This window comes from Scomber scombrus, chromosome 12, assembly GCF_963691925.1.
Source record: "Scomber scombrus chromosome 12, fScoSco1.1, whole genome shotgun sequence".
Classification (NCBI taxonomy): Eukaryota; Metazoa; Chordata; class Actinopteri; order Scombriformes; family Scombridae; genus Scomber; species Scomber scombrus.
In genome coordinates, this window is record NC_084981.1 from 18,131,008 (window position 1) to 18,152,967 (window position 21,960).

Consider the following 21,960-nt stretch of genomic DNA (forward strand, 5'->3'; position numbering starts at 1 on the left):
ATTTGAGATTTGGGCATCAGCAAAAAGCCTGTAGATACACAATCTTATCCCCTGCTTAATTAAACATTAAGGAAACATTTTTGGAAACAGAAAATGTTTAGTTTGCTATGACGACCTTTTAGCAATGCAATAAAGGCTAATGATAAAATAATTAAAGTTGTTAATCATCTGTGGTAAATATTCTTCATCTGAAACTGGAGTACATATTCAGATGTGGCCAATTTAATAAGACGGTACACAAAAAGAGGGGTGATGTAAGATAATATTGAACTCATTTGCGAAGGGAAAGGGCTTTTGTACATAAAGTCATGAAGAGTTTTAACTTGTGGCTTGAAACTATGTGTGGCTTTGTTGCGATGCCAAGATAAAACAGTGTTTTATAGCTCAATTTGGCTTTAGTAAAAGTGCGTTTGTTGGAGAAAAAAGGCTACCTCAGTTGTCACATATTTCATTAGAGAGAGACACATTCAATCAAATTCTGCATTTGAGAGATTGGCTATGCTTGAAGCTTTGTTTTCAGACTTGCACTGCTGTCTCTGCAGAGGCTTCATCGCACTTGAAAACAAGACATTCATCATCGAGCCTGTGTCTGGCCATGACACTGGGGCTCACTTCATCTACCGAGTGGAAGAACTCAGAATGACCCCTGGAGCCTGTGGCCATGGTTTCAACATGTCCTCTGTTGCCCCTGAAAACCACATAAAGAGCCCCTTCCAATCCTTCCACAGTAGGGTGAGATTAGTATTATGTTGTTTTTATCACAAAGCTTGTATTAGAGCCATTAGACGTCACAGTTCAATGCTACACTGTCATCTGTATCATCTGTATGGGCCTTTTTTTTGTAGTATTTAATTGTCAAACAGTTTCTGATGGGTAAGACTTCTGTTCACTTTATGGAAGATAAATGGGCATTTGACCAAAGATCGGCAAACTGGCAAGCATGCCAGTTTGGATAAGTTCCCTGATGGTGTTGCCTTGGGCTTGACACTCATTTTATCTGTGCTCAGAGCCCAAATTCAAGGGCCCTTGCAGAAGGTTTGGCTGATGATTTGCATGGAGCAGGTGCGGCATCCATCTGTCCCTATTCCCAAGTATTAAAACCCTCCATTTGAGTCAGGAAGAGAAATTTACCAACATACAGCACTTAATGACCCCTGGGTAATATTTTGGACTTTGAGGTTTTCACAAGAGCATCACTTCTACCATAACTGACAGATCCTGGCTTTTCCAAAGCTTTACAGTGTTCATAGTAAAATGAGATGAAATTGTAAATGGCTTATTTACTTTACTGCTTTCACATTTTAGAAAATTCACTCATTTGTTTTCCTGCCAAATGCTAGGTGAGAAGACCAATACTGATCTCATATCTGTACAATTATGAAGTGTAATTATGAAGCTACAGCCAGCATCTGTTAGCTTAGCTTAGCGTAAAGACTGGAAAATCTGTGTACAAGCACTTCTGAAGCTCCCTAATTAACACATGTAATCTAGTTTGCTTAATCCATACAGAAGCCAAAGTATAAAAAAAGACAAATTGTGGTTTTTAAGGGGGATTATGTGACTCACTGGGGCCAGCCAAGAAATTGTCCCGTACATAACTTCTGTTGTTGGACAGCCTTGAAAAGGCTGATTTTAAGTCTTGAAATGCCCCACAGGAAGCAACGGTTCATCAATATTGTGTCTATGATATTTGCCAGTGTTTTAAAGACAAAGCAGCCAGACATATAGAAGGACAAGTGGATAATTATTTACTTTAGTATTTTAGTATTTTAGTATTTCTAACATGCAACCCCTCTCTTTTTAACGCAGCATAAAAGGCACACACAGCAGACAACCAAATACGTCGAGTTGATCATTGTTGCAGACAACAGAGAGGTAATGCACCTGCCTTGCTTCCATTCAAAAACACAGTGTTTGAACACGAGAAACAACACACTGAAAACACAACAACCCTTCATGTTATAAAAGGGCGAAAAAAAGCAGGCTAAGCTGTAGTAACAGTAGAGCAGGTCCTTTGGGAGCTGCAGAATTAGGTCAGTGTGTAACAAGCAGTGTGGTCTGGTGGCAGTGGCTCTGTGGCTCTGTTTTGACAGGAAGTTCTGTACGACTCCCTGGCAGAGCGAGCAGACAGGAAACAGGAAAAAGCCACATGGATACAGAAGAGTCTCCGTGAGCACCGACATGCTTATTGTGGGGTTTTCTCCTGGCCGCCCTCTGCTAGTATCAGCAAACTGAATGGAAAGGAAGGAAAGGAAAGGGAAAAGTAAAAGAAAAAGGATAATGTTGTCATGCTTAGCTTCAAAGTGCAGCCAGAGAAGCCCAGCACCAACACAGGTGGATACACAGTAGGATGGAAATGGGGGACCTGACTTAGCTGCAATTTGGATGCGAAGGTTTGCAGGTTGTCAGATCTGCCAGTATACCTGCTCCCTGTGGCCGTGCCGTTTGTCTCCCTAACACTAGGAGATTTCTCTAGATCCAGATGGTCACAGCTTGACAATCTGCCCAACACACAGGAAAACGTATTGGCTGTGAATATTTTAGGCATCTCATTCACACGAAATAACACCTTTGTGGGTTCTCTGTATTGCTTTTTAGTTCTGAAAATGACAGCAACTGCAGTATCATTGATGTTTTCTTGCAGCATAACTACTTGTGGGTGTAAATGTTCCAATTTTCTACCACTGATAACGTGTAATTTTGTATCCAGTTTCAGAAACAGGGGAAGGACGTGGAGAAGGTGAAACAGAGACTGGCAGAGATAGCCAATTACGTAGACAAGGTAAAGCATCCTCTCCGCTCTGCACAGGAGGGATAAATCAGTTTTTTAAAATAGAAATATTGCTGGCAGCAGAGATTAATGGGATGACTGTCTGATATATTAATGTCCTACTAAAACAGCTGCTATTAGTCTGTCTAAAACCTTTGCCAGAGCTGTGGATCTATTGCTAGCAGATAATGTAGGCAGATGGATTTACTTAAAGAAGCATGAATAGAAACATGGTAAACAAGTGCTCTGATCAAGTGGAAAACACGAAAAGAGAGGATTCAAGGCGACCATAACAAAATATGACATAATTCAGTGATTTGAGCAACCAAAGGTAAAAGGCTGTAGTGCTGTCTCATACATCTGTTTGAAGAACTTTTGATCATTCATGTTATCTAACCTACATAAGCCTCTTGGGCTTTATATTCGCACTGATTCTCTCAGCTTGTCAACATGCATCTGGCTTCTCCTTCAGTTCTACAGGGCCCTGAATATCCGGGTGGCGTTGGTGGGTCTGGAGGTGTGGAGTGACTCAGATAAATGTCCCATCACTCAGGATCCCTTCACCACCCTGCATGAGTTCCTTGACTGGAGGAAGGTCAAACTGCTGCCCCAGAAACCTCACGACAATGCTCAGCTCATAAGGTGGAAACTTAAACAGAAAAAACTGACCACAGAAATGAATAAACAAATGTACATATTGGTACATCAAACTGAAACTTACATTTTACACCTGTAAGCCAGTTAGCTGCAAAGTTGCTCATACTTTACATTAGTGTTGAGTGTTGAAGCATGTTGAAATTATTCACCCCCATTACCAGTACCAGTCAAAAGTTTGGACACACTTTCTTATTCAAGTGAATGGGAAGATGTGTCCAAACTTTTGACTGGTACTGTATATAATTGTTTACACTTACACCGCACACAGTAAATAAAACAGTTGCCATATCACCATTACACCCAAACCAATACAGTCACACCAAAACATATGACATTGATAGTACAACCTGAAATAATAATGCATTTCAATTCATTTGCACATCCACACTGCAAAGAAACTAATTTTGTTTATTTGAATTGTACAGACTATTCTATCAAGATACGTCTCTATACATGACTGTATTTTTCATTGCACTGGTCTTTGGTTGACTTAACATAATATGGCCTATCCTCATCTGCTTTGTTTGATAACTGTAGGTACTTGCAGAAAATAATATTGTTGAATATGTTGTTGTGAATTTTTGTATTGTATTTCTAAATAACTTTAACAGAATGCACCTTGACCTGGTAGGAAATGAATCTAAAACCCTATGAGTGTTTTGAAAAAACAGCTGCAATAATAAATTTGCACCATTTCAGTCCACATTTAATATTTTTATCTCCTCTTCACACTGCTTCTGTCCTCCTTTGCAGTGGGGTTTACTTCCAGGGAACAACCATTGGCATGGCGCCCATTATGAGCATGTGTACAGTTGAGCAGTCGGGAGGCATTGTCATGGTGAGTATAAAACCTTCACCCTCCTCATTCCTCTTCCTCTGTGTAGCCTGATTGTATCAGCGTGGGCATTGTTCAAATTGTGCTGGTTAACAGAATCCAGGCTTGATTTACAGAAAAAAGGTGTTGTTTGCTGGAAGGTCCTTTACACACAGGTCTGGCAGGAAAGTCATGCTTTTAAATATAATGATATTTGTGCTGGCACTCCCACAACCTTCATGTCCACACTATTACCACAAACACCCATGTACACAAAGGAATATGTAATAATATACTTTCAAAGGCCTTGCACTGCACATGCACACACCCTTGTAAGGACCTTGTAAGCCTTCCAGTCCTTCAATCAGGCTTTCTTGTGACATCTCTAAAGGCCTGGTGGGGCAGAAGGGTAAATCAAAGGCCATAGCGTTTAAACAAAACCACATTTACATTTTTATGAGATGTGATGAATAGTTTATGCAAGCTCTTACAGAGCACACATTTGAATCAGAATGCATTTTTTACACACAACTGCACATCACTCCTGGTACACAAAATTATTACACATCATAAATTAGCTGCCTGTTGGGTTCCTCTGCCCGCACTCGCACTTGACACCCATGCCAAATCACAAAGTGGCTATCAGCCTACTGCCATTAGGCCCCAGCCCAGATGTGTATCCCCATTAATAGATATGTTTTCTGCTGGCCATGGCTGCGGTGGCAATTCAGGCCTGCATGAGTAGAATAAGTAATAGAGGAATGATGAGGGGGGCAGATCGGACAACGAACTGTTTCTAGAATCTGCTGTCAGGTTTTGTAGAAAGTTCGGACCCAAATGCAGAGAGTTCCAAATTCAAGAGTTTTTAATTGAACAGAAAAAGTCAAAAAACAACTCCAACAAAGAATGTCCCGTCAAACGGTGAAAAAACTCAACAAAAATGCAGGCTCTTGGCCACAAAACTGAAACAGGAGAAGAGCTGACAAACTATAGGGCAGTCCAAAGAGTGGTCTAGAGGCAGGCAAGGGTCAGGTCCAAATAAGCAGTCCAAACAGGCAGATAATCCAAATCGGCAGGCAAAATCCAAAAACCAGGTTCACAGGCAGAGTACAAACAAGCAAGTTGGCAGACAGGCAAAGCAGGTAACAACGGTAGATGTGCTCAGAACAAAAGACTGGGACAATCTGACAAACTGGGGCTGACAGAGCACAGAATAAGTAGGCCTAATCATTAGGACTTAACGGAGTACAGGTGAGCACAAAATGGCCGACAATGACCACATGGAAGCATGACAGGTGAGGGCGGAGTCATTACCCAAAACAAACAAAAGCACATGGTTGCAACACACAAAATGTCCAGCAGGTGTCAATGAACATGCAAGGATACTGACACTACCCCCCCCTCAACGAACGCCTCTCGGCGTCAAGGCAGGATGGCGTGGGTGTTGCTGGCGAAAGTCTCTAATGAGCGTCTTATCCACAATGTGGCGGGCGGGAACCCACATCCGCTCCTCTGGCCCATACCCTTTCCAGTCAACCAAAAACTGGAGACCACGCCCACGCCGGCGAACATCCATCAGCTTCTCGACAGTGTAGACAGGACCCCATCAACGAGCCGGGGGGGAGGGCGGGGCACAGCCGGGGGAGACAGGACTGTGACAGACAGGTTTGACCCGGGACACATGGAAGGTGGGATGGACTCGGCGAAGTGAGAGGGGCAGGCGCAACCGGACTGCAGATCTGCCCAAGACCCGTTCGATGACATAGGGCCCAATGAAGGGGGGAGCCAGCTTACGTGAGTCCACTCGGAGAGGTAGGTCCTTGGTAGAGAGCCAAACCCTCTGACCGCTCCTGTAGTGGGGGGCCTTGACCCTTCGGCGGTCTGCCAACCGCTTGACCTGGGCACCCGAACGCAACAGAGAGGCTCGAGCACGTCTCCACGTCGCCTTGCACCGCCGGACAAACGCCTGGACAGATGGAACCGATGCCTCAAGTTCCTGGGAAGAAAAGAGAGGTGGTTGGTAGCCAAGGCAACATTGAAAAGGGGAGAGACCCGTAGATGCAACAGGGAGAGAATTGTGGGCATACTCAGCCCATGCCAAATGCCGACTCCAGGATGTGGGATTCTGGGACGCCAGGCACCTAAGAACCCTTTCAAGGTCCTGGTTGGCCCGCTCTGTCTGGCCGTTGGTCTGAGGATGGAATCCTGAAGAGAGGCTGGCGGTGTCTCCAATAAGCCTACAGAACTCCTTCCAAAACGAGGACACAAATTGAGGACCTCGGTCAGACACCATGTCAAAAGGCATTCCATGGATCCTAAAGACATGGTTAACCATGAGAGAAGCTGTCTCCTTGGCAGAAGGGAGTTAAGGCAGAGGGACAAAGTGCACACACTTGGAGAACCGATCAACAATAGTCAGGACAGCAGAGTTACCATCAGAAGGCGGGAGGCCAGTCACAAAATCCAAGGCTATGTGGGACCATGGTCGTCTGGGTACCGGGAGCGGCTGGAGGAGTCCGACAGGTGGCTGATTTGAGCTCTTGTTTTGGGCGCAAATCTGACAGGCAGCGATGAAGGCTTGGACATCTGCAACCATTCGGGGCCACCAAAACTGTTGACGGAGAAATGCCATAGTCCTCCTAACCCCGGCATGGCAGGTCAGTCGGGAGCAGTGACCCCACTCCAAAACCTGAGGACGGACAGCACTGGGGACAAACAGGCGGTTAGGGGGGCAACCAGCTGGGCAAGCCTCCTGTTGCTGGGCACTGTGAACCACAGAGACTATATCCCAAGAAACTGCACCCACTAAACAGTGAGAAGGCAAAATGGTGTTAGGGGCAGGAGCAGCATCTGGAGCACTAAACTGTCGAGAAAGAGAGTCAGGTTTAGCATTCTTGGACCCAGGACGGAAAGACAAGGTAAAATTGAACCGACTAAAAAAAAGAGACCACCTGGCCTGGCGTGCGTTGAGTCGTTTGGCAGACTTCAAATACTCCAGGTTCCTATGGTCCATCCACACAAGAAAAGGAACCTCAGCGCCCTCTAGCCAATGACGCCACTCCTCCAGAGCGGGTTTGACTGCCAGAAGTTCCCGGTCCCCGACATCGTAGTTTCTCTCAGCAGGCGTTAACTTGTGGGAGAAAAAGGCACATGGGTGCAGCTTATTGTCCTCCTTGGACCTCTGGGACAGGACAGCTCCAGCCCCTACCTCAGAGGCATCCACCTCAACAATGAACTGACACGAAGGATCTGGCATAACCAGAATGGGAGAAGAGGTGAAACGCTTCTTCAGTTGTTGGAACGCCTTCTCCGCCACTTCCGACCAGAAAAACCTGACAGAGGAGGATGTCAGAGCAGTTAGAGGAGAGGCAAGAGAACTATAGTTACGAATGAACCGTCTGTAAAAATTTGCAAAACCCAGAAACTTCTGCAGATCCTTGTGGGACTGAGGGGTAGGCCAATCAATGACTGCCTTGATCTTAGAGGAGTCCATCCCAACACCACCTTCAGAGACGACAAAGCCCAAAAACGATGTGGAGCGTTGATGGAACTCACATTTCTCAGCCTTTACATAAAGTTGGTTCTCTAGTAACCGCTGAAGAACTAACCGGACATGATGGACATGGTCCCGAAGGGACTTGGAAAAAATCAGAATATCGTCCAAATAAACAAAAACAAATTTGTTTACCATATCCCGCAGTACATCATTGACCAAAGTCTGGAACACAGCTGGGGCGTTGGTCAGTCCAAACGGCATTACAAGGTACTCGTAGTGCCCTGTGGGTGTATTAAATGCCGTCTTCCACTCATCTCCCTCCCTGATTCGCACCAAATGATAGGCATTACGAAGGTCCAATTTAGAAAACACTGTGGCACCCTGTAACAGTTCAAAGGCTGAGGACATCAAGGGAAGAGGATATCTGTTCTTAACCGTAATATCATTGAGGCCCCGGTAATCAATGCAAGGTCTTAATGATCTATCCTTCTTGCCCACAAAGAAGGACCCTGCCCCTGCTGGAGAGGACGAGGGATGGATAATACCTGCTAGGGAGTCCTCAATATACTTGTTCATGGCCATTCTCTCAGGGGGCGCCAGAGAGTACAGACGACCTCGAGGCGGACAAGCTCCAGGAAATAACTCTATAGAGCAATCATATGGACGATGAGGTGGTAGAGAAGTTGCCCTGGACTTGCTGAAGACGGGTCTCAGGTCTAGGTATTCCTCCGGAACTCTTGACAGGTCTGGAAACTCCTCAGGTAGCTCAGGAAAAACAGGGAACCGGTTAAGGGCAGACCTCAGACACTGGGAATGACAGAATGGGCTCCAGCCCAAAATAGAATTCTTCTCCCAATCAATGTGCGGGTTGTGTTTGACTAACCAAGGGTGACCAAGAACTATGGGAATCTGTGGTGAATCAATAACATAAAGAGCAATCTCCTCAGTGTGATTACCAGAGAGCATCAAACTCACCGGGGATGAGATATGGGTTACCTTGGCGAAACAGGTCCCGTTTAGCGCTGAGGCAGTCAATGGCACTTGCAGGGTGGTTACTGGAACTCCCCATCTGGTGGCCAGTGATACGTCAATGAAGCTCTCTTCAGCTCCAGAGTCAATGAGGACGGAGGTGGTGTGATGATGGCTCCTCCACATCACAGTTGCTTGCAGAACAGTGCGAAGGGATGGGGAGATCCTTGAGGGAATTGCGCTCACCAGTACTCCCCGCCTCACTGGTGAGCATTGTCTTTTACAGGACAGGTTGAAACAAAATGGCCACGCTGACCACAGTACAGACAGGCACGAGACTCCAGCCTTCACTGTCTCTCAGCTGGTGAAAGACTAGTCCGGTCTATCTTCATTGGCTCTGGAGGAGCCGGAGTGGACGACCTTGATCCCCCCTCAAGGACCTGAAGAGGAGAACTGGACCCTCGACGAAGCTCAGTCCGCTGAGAACTACTGGTTGTCTTCAACCGATGAAGCTGACCTAGCCGAGTGTCCACACGGATAGCCACATCCACCAAGCCATCAAAAGATGAAGGCAAATCGCGGGGAATGAGTTCATCCTTAATCCCTTCAGAAAGTCCATTGAAAAACGTATCATACAGAGCTTCCAGGTTCCAACCAGTAGAGGACGCCAGAGTCCGGAATTCTATTGCAAAGTCGGACACTGACCTGCGGCCTTGACGGAGGTTAAGGATCTCACGAGCAGCCTGCCTTCCCTGTTTAGAGCGATCGAAGACCTTCTTCATTTCACCAGTGAATTGAGTGAAGTTATCCTAGATCGCCACCTGGTTGCTCCAGATGGCCGTTCCCCACTCACGAGCTCTTCCAGACAACTGGGTGATGACGTAGGCAACCTTAGAACGATCGGAAGGAAAAGTCAATGGCTGTAGTCCAAAAATCAGCTCACACTGAGCTAGGAATGACTGACAGGATCCTGGATCTCCTGAGTAAGTCTCAGGTGGAGGCAGGCGAGGTTCTCGGGCTGGAGCAGCTGGAGGAGTTGGTACTGAGGAGGCTAACTTGAGCTGTTGCACCCTAGCAGCAAGGTCAGTCACACTTGCTGTAGCTGCCTCCAACGTCCTGGAAACAAACTCAATTTGTGCCTGGTGTTTCCCCAGCGTTGCTCCATGCCGATCAAGAACCTTACTTATTTCTGCTGGGTCCATTATCTGGTCAGATTGTAATGTCAGGTTTTGTAGAAAGTTCGGACCCAAATGCAGAGAGTTCCAAATTCAAGAGTTTTTAATTGAACAGAAAAAGTCAAAAAACAACTCCAACAAAGAATGTCCCGTCAAACGGTGAAAAAACTCAACAAAAATGCAGGCTCTTGGCCACAAAACTGAAACAGGAGAAGAGCTGACAAACTAGAGGGCAGTCCAAAGAGTGGTCTAGAGGCAGGCAAGGGTCAGGTCCAAATAAGCAGTCCAAACAGGCAGATAATCCAAATCGGCAGGCAAAATCCAAAAACCAGGTTCACAGGCAGAGTACAAACAAGCAGGTTGGCAGACAGGCAAAGCAGGTAACAACGGTAGATGTGCTCAGAACAAAAGACTGGGACAATCTGACAAACTGGGGCTGACAGAGCACAGAATAAGTAGGCCTAATCATTAGGACTTAACGGAGTACAGGTGAGCACAAAATGGCCGACAATGACCACATGGAAGCATGACAGGTGAGGGCGGAGTCATTACCCAAAACAAACAAAAGCACATGGTTGCAACACACAAAATGTCCAGCAGGTGTCAATGAACATGCAAGGATACTGACATCTGCAGCTTAAAAATTGTCTTCTTTGAACTTTCCATATTCTTTCTTTTCTTTCTTTTGCCTTTTCTTGAGTGATTGTGCACTCCAGTTTAGCTTGGTTTTTGCTTAAAGCTTGCTCAAGTAATTTGACAGATTAAACATAATGAATGCACTTTGATGTTCTGTTTTTATAATATAATCATGTCATTTTCCCATCATAGGATCATTCTGAGAACCCACTGGGTGCAGCAGTGACTTTGGCCCATGAGCTGGGACACAATTTTGGCATGAACCACGACACTCCAGAGCGTGGTTGTGGCTGCAGGATGACCGTTGATCGTGGAGGCTGCATCATGACCCCCTCCACAGGGTGAGACTTGTATGATCTTTCCATACCAAAAAGCATTAATGAAGAGCTCATTTATGATGAAACTAGATGAAACAAGATTTGTTGCACCACAGTCACTTGTTGGAAGTGACAGTTTTAGCTGTATATTTTGTGGTTGTAGACTTGTTTGATGCTTATTTTTTTCACACATTCACTTTTCAACATGTGCTCTATTCATCATTTATTTACAGCATTTTTTGCCATAGACAGAACTGGCAAAACTGGCTTTAGATTTAAAATATTCACCTCAGAAAAAAATGTTTAGAATGGGGACTTCCGGCTGTTCCTCTCCGTTTTGGCTGCATTGGTTTAGAGCTTTAGAGTTTTTACGCTTTATATCCTTGTTTCTCACATCTATGGGATTAAAATGTTTATCAGTGTAACTTTTCTGAATAAATTAGCGACTTATTTTGCACCTGAACAGTCAAAAAAGATGAATTAACGTTCACTAGTTGCACAGATTGGACAATTTTCATCTGTATATGATGCCCCATTGTTAATTGTTGTTGTATGAAGAGAGGGTCCCTAACACCCAGACACACACACACGTTGGCCTGAGACTAAAGCAGCTGCTCTAGCATTCTACTCGTGTTGCCTGGGTCGCTGAGATAACAGTGTAGCTGCAAGTGATGGACTCTGTGACTGTTAGTAAACAGTGAGCAGATAAGGGAAACCCGGAGTGTAATACCAGATTTCACCCTCGGTCTGATGCCTGTCTGGTTTGTCTGATGGAGAGTTTCCTAAGCCACGGGTGAATGTGCTCAGGACAGATTCCACAGCACTGAGGAGAAGAGAGAGACAAAAGGGTGAAAGACACAGTTACTATTATTATTCAAATGTTTTTATTGTTTTTTAACAAACAAACTTCCTACACAGACCAACCCACACGCACCAACAACAACCTCAACATACATATAATATCATGTATAAGGGGGGGTCATACACATTAATGGGGATTTGTCTAGGTTTGAAATTATAGCACGAAAGATTACCAGATTTGATCAAAAAAAGTTCTGGTTAATTCCTTGAGTAGCATGCTTAAGCTGTCTCAGTTTGAGGGTGCCATTACACCCTCCAGTCAGCACTGATAAGATGATGTTGTAGACGCTGGACAAGCAGTGTACAGGAGGCTACAACTAAAAATGTGTTAGCTATGATCTTTAAGTCCTCCTTAGCTGCCCTAAATATGTATGTCAAAAGTAACTGTGCTGCATACATTTAAAACGCTGTCCAGAAATCCTCCAGCTGCAGACAAAACCATAACCATAACATCCTAAGACATTTTCATCTCCTCCTGTCGAGAGTTCTGCCAATTTCCTGCTGGTCAGATGGATCCTATGAAGTACTTTAAACTATAGTTGTCTGTGCCTGATGCACATTGATTAACAATAAACCAGACCAGACACTAAATACTAAGACATTTCTAGTATTTTTCTTCTCTTTCTTCTTCTTCTTCTTTCATTGTACCTTAGTATTTTCTAAGGAAGGAAATGGAGCAGAATGGATAAAAGACACAAAGAGAGCAAACTATTAATTAGGAGGAGAGACAGAAAAGTGGAATGCACTCATGTGCTTGCAGTCTTGTGGTCTGGTAAGAATTACATTAACTAAGATATGAGCTAAACTGAGCTTGTGTATGAAGCAGTGCTACATTAGAGTCTTTGAAGAGTCCCTGTGGATGTGTCATTTTGCTGACCTTAGTTGGGGCTATTGTCATTTAACAGTGATATGATGATTATTGATAGATAAAAAGCTGGTTAGGGCTGTTACTAAAGATTTTTTTCATTATCGATTCAATTTTTCTTGATTAATCAATTCATTGTTTAGTAGATGTTGAAATTGGTTGATTGAAATTGATTGATTGAAACTGATTGCAGCTCTAAAGCTTCTTTCAGTTATGCGAACATTTAAATCAACAAACACACAGTGAAAGGAAAACACAGGTGGCTCATGAGTACATCCTTCAAATATGCCACAAAATCTGATACTAAAGCATCTCTGTATGTATGTATGTATGTATGTATGTATGTATGTATGTATGTATGTATGTATGTATGTATGTATGTATGTATGTATGTATGTATGTATGTATGTATGTATACGTGTGTGTGTCCTTCATATATCTCGAGAACCATTCATCCGATAAACTTTACAATTGACAGATGTATTGCTGAGAACCCAAGGAACTGCTGTGTCAAATGGGGTGCAATTTGGACACGCAGCATGATTAATATTAATAAACTTTGAATAAACAAGCGAACATCAAGTCGCTCACCTCTGCAGCAGCAGGGTGGTGTTTTATGGCTTTGCTGCTTGTCATGAACACAGACAAGAGATGTGTTAGAGAGAGTATTTTCACATGGAGCACTGGGACACATACAATGTTTAATATTTATAAACTTTGAATAAATAAGCTGAGCACAGAGTATGCTGTTCAGGAGTAAAAGGAGCATAAGTTAAAGAGGTGACTGTCCTCCACTACTGAAGTGGAGCATTTCTCTGAATCTGGAAATGAATTTGGATCTGTGTGAGTGGATATTATATAGATAAAATATATGATGATTTGGAAATTGCATCTTAACTGGAAATGGGTAAATGAGATTTGTAATAGTTAAATAACAAAACGACTACTCAAAATATTGTCTGTGAGTGTTCATTAAATCCTCAAGTCCCTGCATGAGTTGTTTTCACCAAAAATATTCAACATTTAGTTTCTGATCTGTGAAAACAGCTTTTAATCAAGAATGGACAAACTCTTAGGCTACTCCCGATGGCCATTTCAAAACCACTATGTCTCATAGAAGCACAGATGTTTTGAGCAAAAATCCCCACTCAAATGAATCTAACTGAAGCCACAGAGAATACATGATCTAAGGGGTCCAGTATGATCGATCCACTGTATTTTAGGATGCAGATTTTTTCCAACAGCTTTCTGTTATGTATTTTAGTTTTAAGTCCAGCCCTCATCATACTTGAAAATGAGAAAATATTCACATTACTTCACATCTGTGCAAAATAGAATGTTGCTCTATTCTGTAGAAAGTTGCATATACCCATCAATAGTATTCATTTTTCTGTTCATTGAAGCAGCAATACCGGAGGCCAGGGATTGGCCTTTTCCAAATAGGCACTGCACTAGTAACTTACAATATACAAGAATATATATATTTATAAATATAAAAAACTTAAATTACTTTTTACTACACCAGACCAGTAAAAAAAAGGGGGGAAAGGCATGTCAAAAACTGTGCTTGTTTGTGCACACTGGCAACAGTGAGCTCATCCTGCTACTCTCATACAATAACATTTGTTTCAGAGACGAGATGCATAATGCACATTGAGCACCGCTGGCGGCTTCATGCAGTTAAGTTTTGAAATATGCACTCAGTGTACTAACATGACGACTTCGTTTTAGCTTGTCATCAGCCAAAGATATCAAATGATGTCATGCAGAGAGTTTAGGAATATGACTCTCTGATTTAAATGGGTTAGAATGAGTCACGGCATTATTTAATTTTTTATAGCAATAGGTTAATAAAGCACAGTTGCTCCTTTTCTTCACTCTCTGCTTCATAATTATGAGATTAGACACATTAATAGTTGTAAGAGGTGATCAGTGACCTTTAAATGTGAAACTTGCTCTTCTGTTTGTATTGTAAAGGGTGCAGGATAAATCTATACACCCTGATATGATGACATTTTGCCTGACAATTTTTGTTTGATACATTGACTCCAAGTATCAATATTTTTTTTTAAATTATTAATATTTTTAATTGTGCATTGACCATTGTTTACTGTGCTGCAGTGTGGCTACTGATGCTGATGTGAAGGCGAAAATGAATACAAAATTCATTGGAGTTCATTGATTTCTATGATGGTGAGCTGAAGTGAGCTGAATATATAAAACTGGAAGACTGAAAGATAATATAATAAGTTGTCAAGTTACCAGATTATTAGATACAACTGTAATGTACAATCTAATACACACCAATGTAACAGCTCTGCAATATGCTCTACTAATTAGATTCAGTTTTTATCCACTTGATATACTCTGTCAGTACATAAAGCTGCATTTACTAATATTTTTATACCAAAGGAATAGCTGACATACTGTGTGTAGTTTCTGATAACCATATTTTTTATCCATACTGGAGAGTCAGATTCATCTAAATTAAAGAGTAAGGTCTGGACCTGCTCTATGTGAAAAGTGCCTTGAGATGACTTTTGTTGTGATTTGGCGTTGTATAAATAAAGATTGATTGATATTTCCGTCTTTATGCTTAGCTGACCTAACCATCTGCCGGTTCTATCTTCATATTTAAAATACAGATATAGAAGCAAATGCACAAAACCAACACAGTATCAAGAATGTGAAAATAATCCAGTGGGTTAAATGACTAGTAGTCGCCCATAACAGTGAAACCCACAAAGGCAAAGGAAAGCTTTTTTTTTTTTTTGTATAGCACCTTTTAACAACACTGCAATTCAAAATGCTTTAAGATCTAAAATAAAACATATAGACAAGACATGAAAGAAAGACAACGCATTATAAGAAGAGCTTAAACCCACTGAAGTTAGTGAAAACCAGTTGAACAACACAGAATACATAGAAGAATAAAAATGAGAGTGCAGCAATCATCACAAAGAACTGTCACCATCAACCAACTTTGTAGTTTTAAAAAGCTTGTTTAGGTTTTGCGGCCCACAACTTCATTCTTTTGGCTTATTTTTACCACTGCAGGCAACTGTTTTCACCTCTGGCAACCAGACACTACCTGCCCATCTAGTACCTTCCCAACTAGGGTAGGTAAAGCACCAGATATTTCTCTAAGCAGTTTGTGGAGACCAAAAACAGCAATAGTACATTTGCAGGGAAACTGTGTGTTTTGGTGGCAGTTAGTGGCAGGATCAAACTTGCAATGCTACAGTGGGAGGAGGGGCAGGGGTTGTACAGTTATGGAGGCTTAGCTGTCCCAGCCATTTCCACATCATGCTTTGAATACATAAGAAAATACAGCCAGGCTTTGCAAAAAGCATTAAGTCTTTATTTAACCTTTTATTTTACAAGGGCATTAAAACAATTGCCTGGCATTTAGCACCAACAATGGACTTTTGTTTTTGTTTTAGTGTTAAGGATTAGAGATCAACTGTACTGTCTGGACAATGCTATTGTCTATATAATATCTGTTGTGGTGCGTCAGGCCATGGAGCAAGTTTTTCATGGAAAATATTTTGCCAGAGTTTCTCAGCCAGCTTGAAAGATTAAAATTATGGACCCAAATTCAAGCCTGACTTAGCTGGTTATCTCCCAAATTGAATTTCCTGAACTGTCAGGATGAATTCAGTTTCCTGTTGACAAAACCAACAATTTCAGCAACCAATATAGAACTCATTTCCCCCATCATAGATCTGGTTCCCTTTTTAAAAAATATATATATTAGCAGCCTGCTTTGACTCTCAGCCCAAATGCCTCCAGAATGTTAAACACGCAGTGTAGCTTGTTTGAATGTGTGTTTTGGATACTCTTGGCTTAGACATGCTAATGGAAGAGAGGACAGGCTGCATGTAAATGACGTGATTATCAGTGACGCTGCCAGCTGCAATCAGGGCCAGGGCACAAAGATAGATCCGCAGAGAGGTGCTTTATGCTTGCATAGACAGGCAGAGCGAGTAAGCAGTGGTTTTATTTGTCTTTTATCTCCCTCAGTTGTAAAGTAGGGAGAGAAGCACAAAGAGAGAGAGAGGTGAGAGTGTGAGACAAACAGAAGAAAAATGACAATGAAGGAAATATTTGTGCACACATTCTCTATTCTATATTCTTTATTTGGATCCCCATTAGCTTCCACAATGTGGTCGCTAGTCTTCCTGGGGTCTACACTAAAACCAACAACAATAAAAACAAACAATTAAAATCACTCTGTTATCAATACAACAAAAAAAGGAAATCCAAGCCGAATATAACCTACAATGAAAAAGAAAAAGGAAAAAAACAATTAAAGGTTCAGAAAGAGCAAAATAATTAGCCACGATAATTGTTTATGCCTCTCAGAAAGAACAATGAATATTTAATCTGGCTTCTCTATCTTTGCAATTTGAAGTTGTTTTATGTGTTTCTCAGCAGCAAATAAAATACATTTAATTTTGACAATGTTAAGTACTAATTTGTTCATTCTCACCCATTTGGTAATACTGTGCAACTCAACATATAGATTCTCTCTCAGCTCCACTGAAGTTGATGATACACAGAACAACACGTTGAGTCATCAGCATACACAACTACATCAGCAATTTTAACAGCTCATGGTTAAACATTTATGTGAATTGAAAATGAAAGTGGACCCAAGCAACTTCCTTATGGAATACCACAAGATCCAAATCCGTCCAAATCCCCTGCCTGTTCTCACAATACTTGAATATTAAAAAGATCATCATACATGTCAATGACATGACAATAATGATACTCTGCTGTCATCCACAGAAATAGTTTTAGGTGGTCTTTCCTGTCTTTTGGTTCTTTTTAAATCTTTTGATGTTTTAAGTCTTTTTCATTTCTGGTCCAGTTCCTGTTTTGTATACTTTTATGCGAACCTAAAAAGCTAAATGATTTTATTCATGAATTTTATGAACTCCTTTCTCCTGTTATACACAAGTGCTCATCCTTGGTGACTTCAATATCTGTGTTTTTCCTTTTATTTACTGGATCTTATTGAGTCTTTAGTTTAAACCAAGTTGTTGTGCCATATATTCTAAAGGCCATACCTTAGATCTGGCCCTTAGTAGTAGTTTTCTCCCCATAAATGTGAACCTTGTTGACTTTTAAGCTATTGTTTTTAATGTTCCCTTATCTCTTCCCACTGGTAAGCCTTGTACCACTATCCTATCACATGTTCTTAGTGCTGATTCTTTCTGTAAATTCTGTGAAGGTTTCTCCAATACTTAAGCTCTTTTATGCAGCAACAGTGCCTGGATGACCTGGCTAATTCTTTCAACAATATCTGCCTCTTTATCCTTGATCATATTATTCCTTTCAAAATCAGAAAGAAAAGGCATCATTTTTCTCCATGGCTCAGTGAGAGTACACTCGGGCCCTTTAGACAATGCAGAAAAGTTGAATGTGTATGAAAGGCTAATAGGTTACAAGTCTCCCTTGACATACTAATAAGTCACATGGTCAAATATCAGCATGCTATTAAAGAGGCAAGATCAGCCTATTTCTTCGGTTTGATTTCCAGTAATTCCCGTAACTCCAAAGTCTTATTTAAGATTCTGTTGTCAGTGGTTCCTACACCTCTAATACTGAACTTAGCCCTTAGTAAGCGGAGGAATTTCAGACTGACTTTGTTGAAAAGGTGGAGAATATTAGGAGCCGGATCGTTTCAGACACACATGTCCTAATGTCCTCCCCTTAACTGTACAGGGCTGACTCAATTTCAGCCAATTTCCCTCTCAGTCCTAGAAACCACAGTCTTTCATATCAAATCCTCTGCCAGGCTAGATATTATTCTCTCTAAACTTTTAAAAAGACGTATTGCCCACTGTCAGTCCCTGCATCTTATCAATTATGAATTGCTCCTTGGCCACTGGTATTTTTCCTTCTCATTTTAAACATGCTATTGTGCAGCCCATGTTAACCTATTTTTATTTATATATATATATATACATATGGCCTATAAGTATCTTTCTTATCAAATGTGTTGGAGAAAATTATTGCCTCTCAACTGATTGCTTATATGAGCGTTACCAGCATTCTCGATATCAGTCTTGTTTTAGAGCTCTACACAGTACTGAGACTGCCTTAGTTAAGGTGACAAATGTCTTATTCCTTGGTGCAGATAAAAATAAATGCTCCATTCTGGTCCTTTTAGACTAGAGTGTAGCCTTTGATACGGTAGACTGCTGCATCTTTCAACAGCATCTTGAAACTTGGGCTGGTCAAAGTGGATCTACTCAATTTATTACACACATTATACAAACTTTCTTCAAACTAAACAATGACAAAACAGAAATCATCTTATTTGCTAGACCCAATTCTTTCAGTCAGATAGCCTGCAATCTGGGAGCCCCATGACATAATATTAAGCCCACTGCAAGAAATGTTGGTGTTATATTTGATTCTGGCCTTTGTTTTGATGACCAAGTTAATATGTTTGTTATGTTTCTTTCAACTTGAGTTCATTTTAAAAAAGTAGATCATTCTCATCCGTTAATGATTTACACAGGATTGTCCATGCCTTATTTTTTTTCTTGTTTAGATTTCTGTAATGCCCTCTACTCAGGTATTCCTCTGGCTTCCATCTATCACCCTCAGTTGGTTCACAATGCTGCTGCTAGGGTTAACACTGGTTCAAGAAAACAAGATCATATAAACCCAATTCTCGCCTTCCTGCTCATTTTCACATTTTAAAATTGTACTGTTGACCTTCTAGGCTTTAAGTGACCAGGCCCCTATTTATGATTCATTATAATTATTATTGTATTTTATCTTCATGTGAAGAACTTTGTAAAAGTGCTATATAAATAAAGTTTATTATTATTGATATAATTTGAGCTTTGCAATAAGAGTACTGTGGTCAATGACATTAAAAGCTGCAGTGAATCCAAGAGGACACATGGATGTTTTTGACAGGCATATGAGCCATAAAGATTTGCATTGAGAGATTTGTGTCACTAGTGGAAAGGACAGAGGAATAAGACTTTACGTGGACCTCCCCACAACTTTTAAAAGACTTCCAGGGAAAGTCTTTTAGAAGTTGAGCTAAGAGTTGCCTTATATGAATGTGTGGAGAAAGCTTTCCAAAAGTACTTTCCTGTGTCTGTACCTATAACTGGGCAGGAAGGAGAAAGACAGCAGGGAGTTATGGCTGAACTTTATGGCCAAGAGGTGAAGTCTTTGTCAAAACAATATGAGGGAGCTTGTGACTTGTGTTATTTTCTTGTCAAAATGACAGAGTGCAAGTGAGTTGAGAAGGTAAAAAATGTCATCATATGAAGATATTCTGGTGTGGAGAGATGGGAGAAAGCTAGTGCGGGTAAATGTTTGCGGTAAATTTAGCTTGTGTTTTGCTTTTTTCCTGATATTTAATCACCACAGGCCCCTGCCAGTGTTGCAGCCTAACATTTGCCAAAAGGTCAGACATGTCTCTCCTGCTTAACTCGGACTAAATACCTGTCAGTCTGTTGTGCAGCTGAGAGAGCGATAGAGGCAGCTTGATGTCAGTCAGAGAGCCTACAAATAGAATAGCCCTCGTGTGACCAATGCCTCTACTGTCTATGGACCAATTTCACTCTTCATCCAGACTGACGTTTCCTCCTCTGAACCCACCGGCCTCGCCTCATGTGTTGAGTTAATCAAACTGACAGGAATCATCTGTAGTGCACATACAGTATGATTGTATATTCAGGAAAAGATGCTTGCTGTACTAAAGCCTGTATCTCTAAATCACTGTAAGGGCTTATCTGAATGCTACAAGATCATCTTGAATCATTGCGAAAAGGTTGCTTCCTTTCTATTTCAGGTGGCCCTGTTTCCCCACATCAGCAATTTTTTGTCCCCCTTACATCATTCATTTCAGTCATCAGTTGTAGTTTTGTGTGTGTTCCACACGTTTGTGATTTGTTAAAACAGGTCAGTACTACTGTGGAGATGTATTATACTTTTTTTGTTATTACTGTTCTGTTTTTGATGTCGGTGGAGATCATCTGCACAACTGAACTTTTTCACAGCAAACATTTTGTTGGAAAAGCACAGGCATTACTTATGTTTCTTAATATTCAGTATCCCATGACTTTGTGACTGAAAACCAACTAATTTATACATTATTGATTTGCTTATTTGCACCTGTGCTTTTCCTGCTGTGACCAAACATATTCAGAGAAGTCCCATCAGTGATAGTCAAAACAGGTGTGCATCATTATGTCCTCTAAAAAGTCCTCTGATCACAGTCAAGTGGAGGAAGGAAGGGTAAAGGAAGGGTAAAACTCTTCTGCAGTAGATATTTATCCACTCACATGTGTTCAAATGTGCCTGTAGATAAACTGTTACTGTCAGCATTTACTGAAAAATCCCCATTCATTGATTTGTTTGATAGTGTATTCTTTGAAAGCTTCATATTGGTCTAGCTCACCCCCTACTTACCTTAGCAGATGGTATAATCAGACAGAGAAGGTAAAAGGCCAGTTTATGGCCTACAGTCAAGTAGTATCTGCAGTTTGCTGTGAGGTTGTGTATTTTACATGTTGATTTTTGTTTGATTTTTTCAATTTTACATTGCTTCTTGAAATTCCTAGGGTTTGTTTTGTGTCTTTTTAATCAAGTATTGATGAGATAAACTTTAATGTCCTTAGGGAAATGTGTCTTGGGCAAAAGTGCTACACAGAGCTGCAGTCAAGCAATACATTATAACAGTCAAAATAAAACATAACTGAGAAGACAATGCAGTGGTGCACTAGTGCAACAAGTGCTGCACACAGTTGCAAACACAAAATACATGGCAGTGCATGAACTTGCCTACGTTTCTGCCTTCTTCAACATCCCATTTTAATGTTCTCCAGTGCCAAACTATGTCTCCTGTTCTGTGTATGAGGTGCTGGCACTACAGTCATATAGATATTGTATAGGCAGTATAGACAACAGATGGTTGAACCAAACGAAGCAGGAAATGCTGGAAATTTAAACAAATCCCTCCTCTGAAAATCAATAGATGTGGCAACATGGGAGGGGGTAAATACCTGTGTTTGTTGCCACTTAAAACATTACTGAATTAATCTGAAATAAAAAAGCAGAGCAGAAAATATTTTCATAGGTCTCTGTGATTATGGCAGTTACAGGAACTGAGTCTGCTATTTGTAATACCTCCACATATTTTCAGTATCTCTATATGAGACTGTCTGAAATTAATGAGATTATAATCTTAAACAGTGTGTTATTCTCAAGGTGAATGACATATTTGTCTTTCAAATATTACGAATAGCCAGAAAAGCGGTTGGCTAATTAGATTTTCTGTAACTGGTGTATGCAGCCAAATTTGTTCCACCCCAGCAAACTACACCTGGAGAGGGTTCAGGGCTTTAAGCTAATAATATCC

General features: G+C 41.4%; 1 protein-coding gene across 1 annotated transcript in view; it reads left to right on the forward strand.

Moving 5' to 3' along the window:
- Nucleotides 1-21,960, forward strand: part of adam12b (ADAM metallopeptidase domain 12b) — a 78,525-nt gene that overhangs the window by 26,216 nt on the left and 30,349 nt on the right. The window contains exons 5-10 of the mRNA XM_062431111.1: nucleotides 543-732; nucleotides 1,810-1,875; nucleotides 2,711-2,782; nucleotides 3,243-3,412; nucleotides 4,181-4,265; nucleotides 10,710-10,858. Coding sequence (XP_062287095.1) covers nucleotides 543-732; nucleotides 1,810-1,875; nucleotides 2,711-2,782; nucleotides 3,243-3,412; nucleotides 4,181-4,265; nucleotides 10,710-10,858 — 732 coding nt within the window. The remainder of the gene's footprint in view (nucleotides 1-542; nucleotides 733-1,809; nucleotides 1,876-2,710; nucleotides 2,783-3,242; nucleotides 3,413-4,180; nucleotides 4,266-10,709; nucleotides 10,859-21,960) is intronic.